General features: G+C 43.5%; 7 protein-coding genes across 7 annotated transcripts; 4 read left to right on the top strand and 3 right to left on the bottom strand.

Annotated features, from left to right (window-relative positions):
* Positions 1-185: 185 nt before the first annotated feature.
* Positions 186-3914, top strand: ECM16 (LALA0S02e04940g1_1; the record flags this gene model as incomplete). The annotated part of the gene is made up of 1 exon (XM_022773764.1): positions 186-3914. The coding sequence occupies one exon, from the start codon at positions 186-188 to the stop codon at positions 3912-3914; it is 3729 nt and encodes a 1242-aa protein (XP_022627258.1).
* A 326-nt stretch (positions 3915-4240) lies between these two features.
* On the top strand, positions 4241-5885 carry RSC58 (LALA0S02e04918g1_1; the record flags this gene model as incomplete). Its single annotated transcript, XM_022773763.1, has 2 exons — positions 4241-4287; positions 4385-5885. The coding sequence occupies 2 exons, from the start codon at positions 4241-4243 to the stop codon at positions 5883-5885; spliced, it is 1548 nt and encodes a 515-aa protein (XP_022627257.1).
* Positions 5886-5965: 80 nt separating this feature from the next.
* On the bottom strand, positions 5966-7372 carry SMF3 (LALA0S02e04896g1_1; the record flags this gene model as incomplete). The annotated part of the gene is made up of 1 exon (XM_022773762.1): positions 5966-7372. One exon carries the CDS (start codon positions 7370-7372, stop codon positions 5966-5968), a length of 1407 nt encoding a protein of 468 aa, XP_022627256.1.
* A 1133-nt stretch (positions 7373-8505) lies between these two features.
* Positions 8506-12381, top strand: POM152 (LALA0S02e04874g1_1; the record flags this gene model as incomplete). The annotated part of the gene is made up of 1 exon (XM_022773761.1): positions 8506-12381. One exon carries the CDS (start codon positions 8506-8508, stop codon positions 12379-12381), a length of 3876 nt encoding a protein of 1291 aa, XP_022627255.1.
* Positions 12382-12576: 195 nt separating this feature from the next.
* On the top strand, positions 12577-13601 carry DPI35 (LALA0S02e04852g1_1; the record flags this gene model as incomplete). Its single annotated transcript, XM_022773760.1, has 2 exons — positions 12577-12775; positions 12841-13601. The coding sequence occupies 2 exons, from the start codon at positions 12577-12579 to the stop codon at positions 13599-13601; spliced, it is 960 nt and encodes a 319-aa protein (XP_022627254.1).
* Positions 13602-13984: 383 nt separating this feature from the next.
* On the bottom strand, positions 13985-14233 carry COX12 (LALA0S02e04830g1_1; the record flags this gene model as incomplete). Its single annotated transcript, XM_022773759.1, has 1 exon — positions 13985-14233. One exon carries the CDS (start codon positions 14231-14233, stop codon positions 13985-13987), a length of 249 nt encoding a protein of 82 aa, XP_022627253.1.
* Positions 14234-14521: 288 nt separating this feature from the next.
* On the bottom strand, positions 14522-17473 carry RIC1 (LALA0S02e04808g1_1; the record flags this gene model as incomplete). Its single annotated transcript, XM_022773758.1, has 1 exon — positions 14522-17473. One exon carries the CDS (start codon positions 17471-17473, stop codon positions 14522-14524), a length of 2952 nt encoding a protein of 983 aa, XP_022627252.1.
* Positions 17474-17569: the final 96 nt, after the last annotated feature.

Here is a 17569-nt window from a genome sequence, read left to right as displayed (position 1 = left end):
TCTGGCTTTTGTTCAGATTTACAGCTCATCGCATCCAATATACTGAAAAATATCATGAAATTTCGATCTCATCTCATCGCCCATCACATTTCAGAGAAAAGTTGAAGGACTAGTCATAAAAATAGCTTATACCGTTTCCAGACCGGTATCTGCGAGCTGTATAAGAATAAGGAGCTTCTTGGAATATGGGAACGTACCGAAAACGTTTCAATGAGAAAGCCAGAGCGGGCCAAATGGCCAAGCTGAAAGAGCTCAAGAAAGTGAGAAATAGGCAGTTTCTGAGACATTTAGAAGACGGTAGCGAGGAACAGGAAGGTCCAGAAACCAGCGAGAAATCTAACAGTAATGCGGAGATTTTGCAACCTCTTACGGACGCCGAGAAAGAGATGAAAAAGAGAAAACTGGAAGAGCTGTTCAAACCACAGGAGTCGAAAGTTTCAAGGCTCAAAAAGAAGCGGCTGGACAAGTTTGTAGAGCACCAACTGAGACGAGAGGAGAAGAAAGCGATTATAGAAAAGTTACAAGAGCATAAAATGGACACTTCAATGCTAACGAGCTCCAAAAACCTGGGGCACGGCCGCCAGACTAAAAAGGAGCAGTTTCAGGAAGCTTTACAGCTGGAAAAGATGGGTCGCTCAGACCAAACTGTCAGAGACATTTTGTATAAGCAGCACGAAGTCAAAGAGTGGGACGGCAGCGACAATTCAATTGGGGCCGAAGAAGAGTCCGATGACGACGCTAATAGCGATGGTTCTGGCGACGACAATGCAGCCATTCAGTCATCCTCGTCCTTTGTTGACAATAGACCAGCCAAATTCGGGGGGTCTGGGTTTGGTTTTGGATTCCAAAACGCAAAAGTTGTCCACAAAGCGAAAGCTCCATCTAAACAGCGGTACAATTGGCGCGAACGAGTTCAAATGGAGGAGGCACGCAAATACAGCAAAGATGACGAAATGGATTTTGCATCCAGCGAATCTGAAAATGAAAGCTCTTCCGGAAACGAACTCGAGGCTTCTGATAATGACAGCGAAGAGCGGTCAGAAGAAAGCTCCCAATCCGCTAGTGAAAGTTCAGATTCGGGATCATCTTTCGAGACCACGGGAACAAAGGCAGATGGTTTCAAGGAATGGGCAGAGGGTCAGATAAAACAATTAGAGGGCCGCGAGACGCCATTGGAGACTCCTCAGCTGCCCCATCCATATCAAAAGATCACCAGAACCGAAGACTTGGATGACGGTCTTGTAGATGACAGCGCACCAGTAGATCAAGAATCTACCAGGAAGGCATTCTACGTCAACGTGACAAGGTCGGAAGAGATCCAGAAGGCTCGTATGCAGCTGCCAGTTTTTGGCGAAGAGCATAAATTAATGGAAGCCATTCATCACAATGATGTACTAGTGATTTGTGGTGAAACTGGTTCTGGTAAGACAACTCAAGTTCCGCAGTTTCTTTTCGAATCTGGCTACGGCGACCCGAATTCGGTCGATACGCCAGGAATGATCGGTGTTACGCAACCGCGCAGAGTGGCAGCCGTTTCCATGGCCAAACGTGTCTCATCTGAATTGGGTAATCATAGTCATAGCGTTTCTTACCAAATACGATTTGACTCAACCGTGTCAGATAATACTAAGGTGAAATTTATGACAGACGGTGTGTTGATGAGAGAGATGATGACCGATTTCATGCTCAGCAAATATTCTGCCATCGTCATCGATGAAGCACACGAAAGAAATATCAATACGGATATACTTATTGGTTTGTTGAGCAGGTGTGTGAAACTGCGGGCCAAGAACCATGCTATTGACCCCAAGAAACACAAAAGACTAAAACTAATCATCATGTCAGCCACGCTAAGAGTTTCTGATTTCAGCGAGAATCACTCTTTATTCCAAATTCCACCTCCTGTGCTCAAGGTTGACGCCCGTCAGTACCCAGTGTCAGTGCATTTCAATAAGCGTACTGCATTCGACTATACCGAAGAAACTTTTCGAAAGACATGCAAGATTCATCAAAGACTTCCGAGGGGTGCTATCTTGATATTCATGACGGGAAGACAGGAAATCACTGACATGGTGAAAAGATTACGTGCCGAATTTCCTTTCCCCAAGACTTCCAAGAATTTCAAGGAAATGGTGAAAAGCAACCCAACAATCAAAGCTAGTGCTAAAAATGTTGCCATCGAAGCCGAGGACGTCGATTTCAGTGTGAACGTGGAAGAGGATAGAACTGGAGAACAAAACGATGATTTTGAAAATGACGACTCAGAGGAGGAGGGCTTCGATGAAAATTTGGAGGAGGGTCAAACAGCTACCGATCCACTATACGTGCTCCCTCTGTACTCGTTATTGCCTACTGAAGAGCAGCTCAAAGTTTTCAACGAGCCGCCCGAGGGTTCCCGTCTTTGCATTGTGGCAACCAATGTTGCTGAAACTTCCTTGACCATTCCTAACGTGCGCTACGTTGTTGACAGTGGGAGGTCCAAAGAGAGAATTTATAACGAGACGAATGGAGTTCAAAGTTTTGAAGTGGGATGGGTGAGTAAAGCTTCCGCAGATCAAAGAAGTGGTAGAGCGGGACGTACCGGTCCCGGTCACTGTTATAGATTATACTCTTCTGCAGTTTATGAAAACGACTTTGAGCAGTTTTCAAAACCCGAGATTTTACGGATGCCAGTGGAAAGCGTTGTTTTACAAATGAAAAGCATGGCAATTCACAATATTTTGAACTTTCCATTTCCGACACCGCCAAGCCGCAATGCTCTGCAAAAGGCTATAGAGATGCTACAGCATTTGGGGGCCCTTGATATCAAGGAAGGTATCACTGACGATGGAAGAAAAATGAATCTGTTCCCTTTGAGTCCAAGGTATTCTAAAATGCTTTTGGTAGGCAACGAAAATGGATGTTTACCTTACATCATTTCAATTGTTAGTGCACTTTCTGTTGGGGAGCCATTCCTTACAGAGCACGAACTAGGAATTGCGGAAAGTCGGGATGATCCGGAGAGTACAGTACGGCAAGACGACGATGCAAATGACCAGAAGAAGCAAACGCGAGCCCTTTACTTCAAAAGTCAAGCCAAATTCTGCAAGCTGGACAAGTACAGCGACGTGATTAAACTTCTATCTGCTGTTAGTTCTTTGGATTATGTTGCGCCAGAGGATAGGTCCGCCTTCATGAAAGCAAACTTCATGAGACCCAAACTTGTAGAAGAGACGAGGAAATTGAGGAAGCAGATATTTTACATTGTGAAGTCGAACACATCGAGGGAGAATGTTGCAGTCAGTGTTTCTGACGATGATCTTAAGTCCAGTGTTCCAAGCGCGACTCAGGTGAAATTACTGAAACAAATGGTGTGTGCTGGATTTGTTGATCAAGTGGCTATCCGTGCGGATCTTTTTGCACCCGATGATTGTCAGATCACTAATAGAACCGCAGTGTCAATGGTGCCATACGTACCGGTTTTGGCTCCCATAATACCGGGCGATATTTCCCAGAATTTCGTGTATCTGCACAACACCTCAATTCTCAACGAGATTGGCGAGCAACCCCCAAAGTACCTCGTCTATCATTCTCTGCATAAAAACTCACACACCGAGAAATCCAAAACACGCATCAAGCCATTGTGTGACATCAAAAGCACTCCTTTGGTAAACATCGCACGCAAGGGGTCTTTAGTCACCTATAGCAAACCTCTAGCCGGCAACGGAATCCGTCCTATAGACATTTCGAGTACTGAGAGACTTTGTCATGTTACTCCGCGCTTTGGAAGCACCATCGACTGCGATCTAAAAGTCGGTTGGGATCTCAATCCCGTCGCTGTGCGTCAGAAAAAGAAAGCCGGGCTCTGGGTTGTTGAGAAGCTGATCACCGCCAAGAACTATAAAGAATCTAGCCAACAAAAGGCCACGAATTAAAAGTTCAAAGAGCGAAGTTTTCAAGCCAGGTCGTGCTTATCGAGAAGCGTTATTTTGATCGCATGAAGGCCAAAAAACTTGGAAATAAAAGATCAGAAATAGAACAATGGAGCACAATTGCATTTACACATAAGCTGACCATCAAATTCGACTGTAATGCTGAGTTCCAGCCGTCTTTCTGTCTGGATTACTGTCTCGCATCACTATGTACGAATAGAATTGTAGGTCAATTAATTGATGTCTAAATCGTCAACAATATCGATGGATGCCTTCAGGTAGAAGAGGAACAACTAAACTTCGAACAATTTATGTACCTGTAAGCCTAGATGGAGCTGACACAGGTTTTTGAGAATTTACGTGCAATTTTACAAGCGTATGTTTGCTTTTCCAAGCCCTTTTACACCATGTTTTTTGATACACCTTCATGAAAAAAACCTATATAGATAGATACTAACCGAAAAACCGACCAGTGCTTCATCTAAATGTAAAGTTATAGATGAAAAGTTCCCCAGCAAGTTCTATGAGAAAGATCCAAAAAAGATATTTGAATCATACAAGAAGTTTCTGAAACCGCGGATTAACAGTGAGGGCGCCATCAAAAACGAAGAGAACTTTCCAGTGACAACCATAAGTGAACGATTTGAGAAAAACGAATACGCCAAAAAATCAAATGCTTTTTACCGATTGCACCACGATGTGAAGCTGGTCTGTACGTTACTCATACATTTTTATCCTCAGGGAACCCGCACGTATCAAATGGTGGATAAGTTCTACAAATTTGCAACAGAACTTCTACTACGAGAATGCTACAGACTGGGTGTAACACTCATAGATGACTCTATCCCGGAGGAAACTTATGGCTTAGGGAAAAGTCCTCTAAATCGTCAAATTTCCCACGATTTTATCAAGATTTCAACAGCATACGCGGTTCCTTACGCTGAATCCTACTATGTTTCATCGGGGGACTTGGATCTCTTCACGTCTACAATATCCAAGTCGCAGCTAGATCGCAGACCAACTGAAGCTCCTAACAGCAGCTTTGAACTGAATAAAGTCATCCCACAGGCTGGAGATGAAGTCGCTCCAAAGTTAGGGTTCCTTGCTGCTAATGTTAGCAACATTCCGGATCCAACAATACCACCTTACGAAATTATGACCAAGTTCCTGCATCCGAATTGGTACGCTATGCCGACCACTGTGTGGCTTCAGTACGGCGAATATCAATCGTGGGCTCCTTCATTCAACGAAAGTAGCACTGTGATCGACGCTGGTCACAGAGGGACTATTTGGCTTGAAAAAATCGGGTATCTGAGACTTCGTAACATGCACGATTCCCAGAATGATGAAAAACGAATTAAAGTCGCGAAAGAGCAAGAGGAACAGGGTTCAATTGGGTCCAAAGCAAGTTTGGAGCAGAAAAGGAATGATTCACCAGCCAGTACCATCACCAACAATAACCAAAGTGAACCATCGGAAATCAAAGCAATCGTCGGATCAGAAGCTCAAGAAAGTCAAACACCAGAAAATGGTAATTCAAAAAAATCGGAGCTCGATGAAGAAAAGAATACTGATGAAACTAAGATCACAGAGAAAAACGAGGAACCATCAACAGCGCCTGTGATAAAGCTCGAAAATCTATACGATTGGGGACCCGGAAACTCGATCGAGGATGACGAAATCGAAGCAGCTTCCAATGGGACGCATGAGCAACTCATAACAAAAACTCTTTTGGAACTAGCTGGGATGAAGCGGAAACGCCTGTTAACTAAGCAAAGAAGCCAACCTTCGACAAGAGAAAAACAATTGTATCATAAAGTTCAGAGAATGATGAAGGAAGTACTTCTTGCCAAAAAATTGGAAAAACTGCCCCAGATTACATCGTGCTCGTTTCCTGTATTACAAGCAAACTATATGGGGAGTATACCAGTGGTGCGGACCGTCCAGACGAGAAAGAAGAAGTACAAGAAATGAAATCAGAGCTTGTCTATCAATTTTCACCTATAGATCTTTCGTATGTAATATATATTTTTGCAAAGGCCCATGCCATAGCATCAGAAATGAACGTCTGCTCCTGATAGGTATGCAATAACAAGGTAGCAGTTCAAGCCGCTGATTATGATCCAGATCAAGATAGACGTAACGGCAAGCCATCTGCTGTTCGCATAATTGATTTTGTTGATGGACCTTGTGGTCAATGTTGTGGTCTCGGACGGCTCGTATTCTTCTGGGCCTAGTTGTCTGCTTTCGTCCACGGACATGATTTTACTGTTGCAAGTGAAGTAAATAAGAGGTGCGGACACAATAGGTAGAATCAACGACAGCACGACTTGACTCAGATTCAAGATGCTGGAAACACCCTTTTCACCGAGTGCTGCAGCAACGAAGAAGCATGGTACAATAGCTATCAATCTAGTGGTGAGCCTAGTGATCCATGGTTTGAGAGTCCATTTCAAGAAACCTTCGGAAACGATTTGGCCTGCCATAGTACAAATTACACCTGCAGACTGGCCTGAGAAAAGCATTGCGAGTGCAAAAATCAAACCTGCAGCAGGAGAAATGTAGTGGCTCAATAGTTGGAAGATCGATGTCAGATCAGCGTCTGCTGCATCGGGCTGTCCATGCAAAGTTGCAGCGGCAACGATAAGAATTGCTGAATTGACAAAAGTTGCAATGAGGAACAAAGAAATGATGAGTTCGGCGTATGAATAATTGAGAGTGTACTTGATGGCCGCAAGAGAAGGTTTGAGGTTAACTTTCCCATACTGCTTTAAGTCGTAGTCATGTAGTCTGGGTTTGACGATGGAGGAGCCCAAAAAAAGCGAATGTGGCATGACGGTGGCTCCTAAGATGCCCAATGATATGTACATTGCCTGGTTATCCTCAAGGATAATAGTAGATGGGAAGTAGCCCTTGAAAAGTTCAAGTTTGTTTGGTATAGACACTTTGAAAAGCTCCAAGATAAAACAAACCACGGTAGCTGCGACCAAAGTGGTCACAAACATTTCAAACAAACGCACTTGTTTCAAAGAATGTGCTCCAGGCTTGTAGAAGACCAAAATGGCGAGGACATCCAGTATTGTAATTGCAACACCCCACAATAGCGGTATTTTGAACAAGATTCGCAGTGCTACAGCTGTACCGACCACTTCTGCCAAATCCGTGGCAATGATGGCAAGTTCTGCAAACACAAAAATCACAACGTTCAGCTTGTGAGGCAAATGTCGACGACAGTTCTCGGCAAGATCCCGGCCTGTTATAGTACCCAACTTCACACACAGACATTGCAGAACCACAGCGAAAATGTTCGAGATGAACACCACAAATAGCAGCTGGTACCGAAACTGGGCACCGCCCGACACACTGGTAGAATAGTTGCCAGGGTCCATATATGCAACGCTGATTAAGATTCCTGGCCCAATAAACTTGGCAAACTTGCCCAAAACTTCGATCGCAGACATGCGGGAAAACAGTTGATGGAGCGAAAGGGTGTGTTGCCCAGTTGATGACAGTGGTGAGCTTGCACTAGTCTTCTTGACAATGAACAAAGAAGCTCGTTCAACTATGTCGTCGAGAAGTGGTCAATTCGAGATAATTTACCCTCATCACCGTTGAAGTTACGCATGTGACGGACGATGAGTTCGTCGCTAGAGCGTGAAGTTGGTGAAGTTGGTGAACTTGCCGAACTTGATGACCACCGGAAGCTATTACGGTTTGAACTGTGTGAATTGTCAGCGATTTAGCGTTTTTTGGAGATTTTCCCGATCCGTTTTGCTCAACAATTGGATTTTGAAACTTAACAGCAGCTGTTGATGACCAGAAGGTTTCAATATGGAATGAGTAAGAGTTGTTCATGGTTTTCAAAAGCCTCGTAATTGAGTGGTATTAAGATCTATCGTTACGTCGATAAAACTTTATCATCCAAGTGCTGTCGCGAGTTGAAAGTAGCGGTGTGTTGGTGCGGTAGGCTCATATATTGAACCTGAACGAAGGTTTGAATTTGTCTGGGCGAGCAGGTCCAATTATGACCATTCAGAATGATGCCGGCCTCAGCACAATGATGGACGCTTCTCTGGATATACCAAGACCCTTTTCGATGGTGAGATCTGTCAGTACACATCTTTTAACGTCGCTGTCGTCGGGATCACGTGACCAGCCTTCGAGCGTATATAATACCTAGGAAACGAAGACTGTGAGTACGATAGCGAGAATACCCACAGTTCTCCCACTGGTACCTCAGGAAAATGCCTCCTCTATACCTCTCCAGGTGGTAAGAACACCTATGAAATTCTTTCTGTTTGCCATTTCACACGAGGGTCGCTTCCTATAGTAGATTTTTTGGGCTCATTTGAACCGCTAAAATTTCAGCTTCATTTCACAAGCTCAACACCCGAAATTTCATGCAAATTCAAGTCTCTGAAACCAAAACTGTGTCTAGAAATCTGCATCTTGTAATAGTACCGTTAAATTGTATCACTGGTGACGAACTCACGCACATCTTGAAAAATCCTAATACATATATACCATAACACCATCAAGATGTAGATCAACGTTCATTCAAAGCTGCTACCATAAGCTCATACGTCGGGATATTATGGATCTGAGGGATCGTTTCAGCGATCGGAAACCGACGTACACGGACCTCCGAAAAAAAAGGCCCGATTTCGGCCTACGCGAATGGCCACAATCTAGAAACGAAAACCGCTACGATTCCAGCTCTCGAGGCTCAACACAACGTACAGACAACTTTAACCTGGGCGATAGTACCAAGAGTGCAATTGCAGATGAGGACCTTCCATTGATATCATTGGGAGCTCTTGATATCCCCAGTCAGAGAGCTCTTGTAGCGTCTATCTTCGCTATCATCCAGGCGTATAAATTGTACGATCTGATATTACTGAAAACAGGACTTCCAGTTTCGGGAATACTTCTGACAAGCTCACGTTTCAATTTCATAGCCAAATACGTTGTCATCGATTCCCTTTTTCTGTATCTTCTACCCAACTTGAAAATCCCAAAATTGACGTTCAGTCCCTTTGCAGTCTTTGTTCAAATCTTGCTGGCAACAGCGATGACTGTATTTCTGTCAAATGAACAGAGTTTTCCCTTTTTGACAGTTCTCATTTCTGCATGGTCCAAACTCAACACCAAACAATTGAGTTTGACAGGCAATTCTGTCAATCAACGTAAGATCACAGACGCAACGTCCCATTTCAAAGGAGCCCTCACCATCAAAATCCTGCCTGAGAATACTGCGATGCTAAACCCATTCCGCGATTCGTTCTGTCTAAATATGAATGGGGTTAACGTTGAGGATCTCCATATTCCTCTTAGAATCAATTCGACTTCCGAAATCGAGTTTCTTCAATTAGAGTATCGCGATTTGGACCATTCCAATGTTCAGCTATTAAATTTCACGAAAAAACAGCTTATAGAAGTACCGAAATCTCACTCCTTTTTCAAGAAAGACAGAGCTTCTCATCACGCATCAATTCGTTATTTCGCGCTTCCAGTAGAACAGATTGGCTTTTACCAGGTTAAGGAAATAGTGGATTCCAAAAAGTTTAAACTGAGGCTATTCAAGTCTCAAGTCATTGTCCCGCATTGTCCTTGGGGTGTGATAGCTGGCCTGGGCGAACAAGATAGATGTGTCGGTGATTCGAGCAAAGTCTCCATCGAAGCACATGGTGTTCCGCCACTCAAACTTGAGTACAAACGCTCTTTAGATGGCGAGTCTGCTCGATTCGTAGACACAAATCTCGCGCCTGAAAGATTCGAATCACCGCTCTTGTCAAACCAAAAGCTTTTCTCCGACGATGCAGTCGCTAATTTGCACTGGGCAAAAAATCATCCCGTTGCTATCAGTCTAGAATCAACTCTAAAAGATGACGGTACTTACACCTACACGCTAGAAAAGATCACAGATGGCTTAGGCAATACGATGGATTTCTCAACAATGTCTCAGGACTTGCTACAGAAATATGGAGTTTCCTACAGCTTTGACGTGCATAACTTGCCCAAAGCTACGTTAGACTCCAAGTTCGATCACAATTCTCCCACAAAAAGGTCCTTAGTTGTCAAATTTGAAAATACAAGGAATTGGGAGGGAGATTGCCCGTATAAGGTTGCTCTACATGTGCTAGGTGACAACGAACAATCTTCGACATTCGAGTATGACCTAAACAAACTCGTGACTGAAATTCCCGTCGAATTACCGGGTACTTACAGTCTAGAATCAGCGAGCTCTCGGTTTTGTTCTGGTATAGTGATCGACAAGTCAAATATTCTTGTGACGAAGCCAATACCCCCAAGCTTGCAAGTCAGATCTACACCTATACTAGACCAATGTGTTGGACAAGTTGGGCTGAATTTTGACTTGACATTTACAGGTGTGCCACCGTTTTACTACCGAACGAAGATTTACAAAATCGAAGGGAAAGATCGTGTGTTACACGACACAAAGAAATTTACATCGCAGGGAACAAGAAACCAGTTCCGCTATAGTCCAGCAACTGAAGGAAACTATGAAATCGTTTTTGATCAAATCTCTAATACTTTGTTCACCAAGGCGATTCCTTTGGCTCCTGCGAAGGATTTCACTTTCGCCACCTCAATGAGAGTTAAACCGGACGCATCCATTTCGTCGAAATACGCTACTCAACTCTGTTTAAACAGTCAAAGCAAGATACCAATCACGTTCAAAGGTGAGGCACCATTTGCACTGGAATATGACATTTTGGAGACCTCAACAAACAAGAGGTCGACCTATTCTATTAAGGACATCAACTCATATACGTTCGAAGTTGAAACACCAAAGTTTGGTGTAGGTGGAGATTACATTCTCTCACTTGTTTCTGTCAAGGATAGCTCTGGCTGTGAGGTGGGTATTAGCTCAACTGACGCTCGCATTGAAGTACGTCGAGACATTCCTTCCGCTGGATTTAGCACCTTCGAACACAATCATGAGGTACTGATTAAAGACGGATCCTTCGCGGAATTGCCAATAAGTCTTTCAGGCATAGCGCCATTTGCTGTCACCTATCAGCACATCGACAAAACTGGGAAAATTATGGGTACATTTGAGACCAAATTCTTATCAAGTTACAAAGCTACCTTGAGGGCAGAGAAAGAAGGTATTTATAAATTGCTGTCTGTCAAAGATCGGAGCTGCTCTGGAAGAGTGGGCTCCGAAAATGAATTTGGAGTATCTTACTTGAGCAAGCCTAGCTTTACGGTTGTCGAAAATAGCAAGCTACGCGAAAGTGATGGTGTTTTAAGAAAGACAGCTGTTTGTGAAAGGCATGAAGAAACAGTCGACTTAATCTTGAAGGGATCTCCGCCATTCGTGGTTTTTTACGAGCTCACATCCCCAAGTAATCAAATCATTTCAAAGTCCGTACATGTGGCAACGAAGTATGCGACAATCAACTTGCCCAATGATAGGGCTGGCCAATATACACTAACAATAAGAGGTATTTCAGACTCTCACTACGCTGAGAAGGACTTAGCCAACATCGGCTCAGTTTCCTCTGCCAAAATTATCAAGCAGGAAGTAAAACCGCTGCCAAGTGTTCAATTCGCTGAGCCTGGCAGAACGTTCCGTACTTGCTCAGCCGATTTAGACGAAACTGCTGGTCTCGAGAAGATTGCCCTTCACGTAAAAGCGGGACATGTGCCATTGTCTGTCTCTTTTAGTGTTTATCACGAAAGCACTAGTAAGACTGACTACGTCACCATCAACAACGTAACTCGGAACAGCTTTGATTACGCCAAACTATTCAAAAATCTTAACCTTGGAAACCACATTGTTACCATCAGAGAGGTTGTTGATGCTAATGGGTGTACTTCAGATCATAAAACGGGGAACAATCACGTCATAATATCAATCACAGATGTTCCGCGTATATCTTTGGTTGAGCCAAACATGGATGTTTGCGTCGGTGACTACGTTTCGTATCAATTGGGAGGTATGGCGCCTTTCACTATCAAGTACGATTTCAATGGGGTTTCGTTGAAGTCCAAGGAGAGCACGTCCCAGTTCGTAAGACTGGCGTCTGAAGCAGGCAGAATATCCATTAGCTCCTTGCAGGATTCGGCCTCCCAATGCGTGGTGAACTTCGTGAAGCCGGGCATGGAGCATCAATTTGAGGAATTGTCACTCGACGTTCATCCAATTCCATCTGTCACAGTTTCGCGGGGCGACTACATTGTAGAAGACATTCATGAAGGAGACCAAGCTGAGATCATATTTTCATTCAAGGGAACTCCACCATTTTCTTTAACCTACGTTCGGACTGAGCAGACCGATGACAAACGTGGGAAAAGAAGACCTCAGATTGTCGAGACGCATAAAGTCGAAGACATCTACGCATACGAATACAGAACTTTCACGAGCTTGCAAGGCAGATACGAGGCTATAGCCATTGCCGATGCCTATTGCTCCGCGAAGAACAACGCATATTTTGCTTGAACAAGCTCAGCATTTCCAGTATCATTTTGTAAAATATAATGCCCGGTTCATAGACGATCAAATAAAATTTCTAGCACACTTGTAGCGAAAGGCTCGGAAGCAGAAGTGAAGTAAAGTAAAGTTCTTGTTGGTTCTCGAAAGATAGAAGTTTGGTATAATTGATCACTACTACAAACAAGAACAGTTTCTCAAGCAATGCGATACCCTAGACGTTTCACACTAGATCAATGGGATTCCTTGACGAGTACCATTAAGAAACCAAAGTTGATCACATTTGATGCATACAACACGCTCTATGCAACGACACTACCCGTAATGGTTCAGTATGCTAAAGTTGGTAAAAAATTTGGTATCGACACAAGTGCACAAGAGTTGACATCGCGGTTTCCTAAAGGTATGTTCGAAGGTGATGTCGTTTTTCGTTTCAATGCAAAGCATTTTACTAACAAGGGAATCTAGTGTTCAAGGACCTTAGGGACATACATTCGAATTATGGCAAGCACACAGGTCTGAGTCCCACGCAATGGTGGGAGCTGCTAATTTCCAACGTGTTTGCGCCTGTCAAGGTTCCTAAGAACATGATATCTGAGATTTTGCATCTTTTCGAAGGTCGCGATGCTTATACCGTCTACCCAGATCTCTTAGAATTGTTAAAGGTTCTTCGAGGGCGTTTTCCAGAAACCGTTTTGGCGGTTGTGAGTAACACAGATCCAATCATGTACAAGTTGATAAAAAATCTCGGGTTGGAACCTTATTTCGACAGTCATATCTACTTGTCGTATGATCTCGAAGTTTCCAAGCCAGATGGCAAGTTTTTTGACGCAGTTTTACGGGATGTTGCAGGTCGTTGTCCAAGTCTGGCAACAATACAAGATTTAGAGGAACTCAAGTCTTTTTGTTGGCATATCGGGGACGAAGAGGCCAACGATTTGAAAGCTGCGAGTGCAGCAGGATGGAATGGGGTTTTACTCGACAGGACAGATAAGTACAAGCATTTTTCAGAGACCGGAAAAGCTGAAAAACGTCCACTTCGTCAACTTTATGCAGACAAAATTGACAACGATGCATCAGAAAGCTGGGAGGCGTCGCTACAACAATCTGATATCGTACAATTGTCAAATCGCGAATATGTTGTTGCGAATTACGCGACACTTTGTGAACTGCTTTTCAAGAAAGATAGTACAGCTGAGGATTTGAAAAAGAACATCAAAAGTCACTGAGGTGGGGGACGCCATCATTTAAACCTCAGTCCGCTCCCATTCTTCACGAACCCACCAATGATTTGTCCTCCGAGTCTTTAAAATCTTGAATTCCATTTATATATGGTAGGATACACAGGATAGAAAGGAAACCCGCGGGTCCATGCAATAAAAAAACCCTGAAACATACGTTAGCGCGTTGGTGGTGGTACGCGATAGTAAAATAAATTAGAATAAGACCATTTGGATGCATAAAGAGTGGTATCACCCAGACTTTCCGACTTTTGTTTTTTCTTTCTCGAATGTCATCAGAGGGTATCTTTTCGAAACCATGCGAAGTAGGATAAAAAGAGTTGCCGTATTCTTACACGTCCACTTTTTTTCATCTTGGCTTTTCCCCAATCTTATGGCTTAATGTCACCAGTGAATTTGCCCTTTTCTCTCTGCTCGTCCCATCTTTCCACCCAGTCGAGAGGACAAAGCGACGAATAGGTCTTGAAAAACACTTTACAAGGAGCAAAATCCTCACCTTTCATGTTCACGCACTTGTGGTAGTCCACATACGATTGCCAGCAGTGCATGGTTTGGTTAACGTTTGGAAATCTGGCATCGAAGCCTACCGTGTGCAATGGAGATTCTTGGTTGTCAGACATTATTTCGAATGCTCTTTACGATGCAATTAGCAGTGCGATCAACAGCGTAACAAAGCGGGGGGAACGCAGAAGAATGAATCAAGCTAACAATTGGTGGTTTAACGACTCCGTTGACATTTTTCACTTTTTGGATTGGATTTTTCGGGCTAATCGCTATATCGATGTCATTTTGTACAAGCTGGGATTTTTTAGGCCCTCTTATTGGCCTTGAGTCATGTGACTTCGAAGTTTCAGCGTCAGTGTCAACGTCAGTGTCAGCGTCAGTGTATTGTATTCCTTGCCTGTTACTCAGCTTAAGATTTGAACAGCGCGTTGTACCAACGAGGTTTTATTTTCTTTGTCTAGAGCCTGAATGAAACGCGCGAGCTGAAAACTCATGTCCCAAAACTCACGAGCTTCATCGCGGTCGGACGACGAAGAGGCAGTGTTCACGAGCACACGCAAGACTTGCAGCATCAGCTCGTCATCATTCAGAATCGTGGTTATAGAGCCTGGCTCCGTTTGGGTTTGAGGTGAGGTGTCATTTTGATCCGGCCGCAGATCTTCGGTTTTCTTACTTCCATCGTAGTTCAGGAAAACCATCAGCAAAATACCAAGAACACGAGCTTCGTCGTGCTCGATGCATTGCAGTAGCAGGTCGCGCGGAGACAAGTCCAGTTTTTGGAACAGAAAGTCCCAATGCTCCACTTCGATCTTACGCAAACAGTTGCTGATAATCTCTAGCCTGCCGCTATGCTTGGGACCTTGGTCATAGAAGTTGATGAGACTGACAATGTCCGATAGCGGCTCGTTGGTAAGCACTTTTCCGGACAATATTTTCTCTAAACTGAATTTGTAATGCTGTAAAGAGCGGTAGCGTGAGTCGATGCTCTGGTAGCTCGTGCCGGTGGCCAGATGATGGTCTATAACTTGGTCTAGGTAAATCGCTTGTCTGGGGATTATCTTCGAACACTCGTTGGAGAAGACAAACTGAACGCTGTGAATTATCGCAGCCTCTGGTGATATTACTACGGGATAATCACCTTCGGAAATTTCCACAACCGCAACCGGATCTTTACTATTCCACAGCTCCTCAATATTGTAAACCACAACTTTGTTCTCTTGGACAGCGTAAACTCCAGCGTCTATCACGTCCAAAATTCGCTCTATCCTATCCAGTAACACAGACGTTTTCCAAACTCCTTCTTCAGCCTTTTCGAGTTTTAAAATTTCATCTCCTTGATTCACAAAATACCCTCCATTGTGGCTCATTATCCAGTGGCATTTTCTTTCCTTTTGAACAAGAACTTTCTCGGCGGGATGCTGATGAAACACCTTGATTTCAATATTGTCACCGGGCCCAATTTTGGATATAATGTCAATGGTTCGCAAGCTACCTTGGTCGTCCTGGATCAACACTTCGGCAGTTTTGAACAGGTTTTGTAACTTTTCACTCTCTGCGCTTTTCGACTTTACTTTCAAAAGCTTGTAACTGGACAAGGTGTTTGCGTGGATGCTTCTTATGTCTATCTTAGAAGAAACGGCATACTCCCAAATGAGCAATTCTGATAAGTCCGAAGCTGTACCTCCTTCTATTGGGAAATGGTAGCACCGCAACCACTGCTTCATGTCTTCGCCCAGCGAATGGCAGAATAGGTATTCATCTCCTAGCCATTGTATCTCAATTAAATTCAAGTCCATAAAGCTGAGCCATATGTTGGTGAGCATGTTACATATCAGCAAAATGTTCTTGTTGGAAACAAAAGCGGCAAGCATTGTTATTGATCCATTCGTTCTCACCAAAGGAACATAGTTATTTATCGTTTGGGAGGGCAGTTTGAGCACTTGAAAAGGTACATTTCCCGCAGAGTCGGATGTTGGTGCGAAAAGCATCAGATCGTTGTTTTCAGTTTGTAAAATCAGAGGCGTGGAAGTCCTAAAGTTATTAAAAGGTGTCACAATTTTGGACCATATGTCCCACTTGCTAAGTTTACCATCGAATGAAGTTGTAACAATAGACCCGTCAATGGAAGTAAAGCCTGAAGGCCCTGCAGATTCGCTGCTTCTTTCAGTATCGTCATCATCGTCAAACGTAGAAACAATACAGTTACCCCACTTGGTGAACATTTTGAAACCGTTTTTGGTGAACAAGATACTATTTTCATGATTTATCAGACCGCCGCATATTAGACTCGTCTGCGATCGTATCCGTTTAATCGTTGTATCAGCATTGAGGTCGTAGAGTAACAAATAAAACTCTAATACGAAAGTTAATACGTTGTCGTTGACAAAAATGTCAACTAGTGGGCCTGATGCTTCATAGCTGAATTGTCTATGAATACCCTTTTTACCTACAAGGTCGAGTTCCGTTAATGAAATTTTTGATTGTGCATCGACAGACACAACACACGGTTTACCCTGGCATTGTAATAAGCGATATCCATCTGACACGTCGATCAAGATGTTGTCTTTCATCTGGAAGTTTTGAAGGAACAGAATATGCACGCTGTTGGGAAACAAAATCATCATATATTGTTGCCTCTTCGATTCTCCTCTCGTTGTAGTATCACAAAACCCGGCTAGATCAATTATAGAGCGGCCGAAACTGAACATTACCTGAAGACGTAGTTCCACCTTCTTAATTGGAATTTCGTCGAGGGTGTCAGCGGATCTCGTCAAGAAATGCAGAAATCCTTGCTGTTTGTCCACGGCATATCCATTCTGAATTATCTTAGTAGATTCTGTTCTGTCAAACACAGTCAACGTCTCGTCATCTTCTGTGTTATTCATCATTTCTTGTCCGAAATCGTGGTCTACCTTATTCATGTCCAAGATGGGCAATCCAGTTTCCTTGTATAAGCTGACTGGACCCAAACTCAACAGTATCTCAAACACAAATACAAAGTTCATTGAGGATGTCACGTAAAAGGTAACTTTACTGCTGCTTGTTGTCAGGAATTTGATGTCAGCCTCCGGTGATAAGTCTCGAAACATATCTTTATCCACCGCATCCGCGTAAAGTCTCTTGTTTTCACCATATTTTTCAAGCGAGTAGTTGCTACGCACAAACGACGATACCAAAGCCAGAGGTTTGTAGTTGTAAACTAGAATCTGTTTAGTGGTCAAAACTACCATACAATTAGAGTATGGCAAATGCAGCGTTTGTAATGCCTCTTCGGCTGACGGGGATGTGTTATTTTCTCCATTTTTTAATAGCGGAACAATAGATATCTGAGGCGGTTTTGAGGGACCCAAGAGCATCGCTTTGTCGTCAATCGTTTTGAAAGTTTACACTGTTTGAGCGTGTGAGGTCCGGTCTACCTTTATTAACCTTATATTTAATCATTGTTGACGTAC

The sequence above is a fragment of the Lachancea lanzarotensis genome, scaffold LALA0S02 (assembly GCF_000938715.1).
Source record: "Lachancea lanzarotensis genome assembly LALA0, scaffold LALA0S02, whole genome shotgun sequence".
In the NCBI taxonomy this organism is placed as follows: Eukaryota; Fungi; Ascomycota; class Saccharomycetes; order Saccharomycetales; family Saccharomycetaceae; genus Lachancea; species Lachancea lanzarotensis.
Note: the sequence above shows the minus strand (reverse complement) of the source record. Positions and strands in the feature narration are given on the sequence as shown.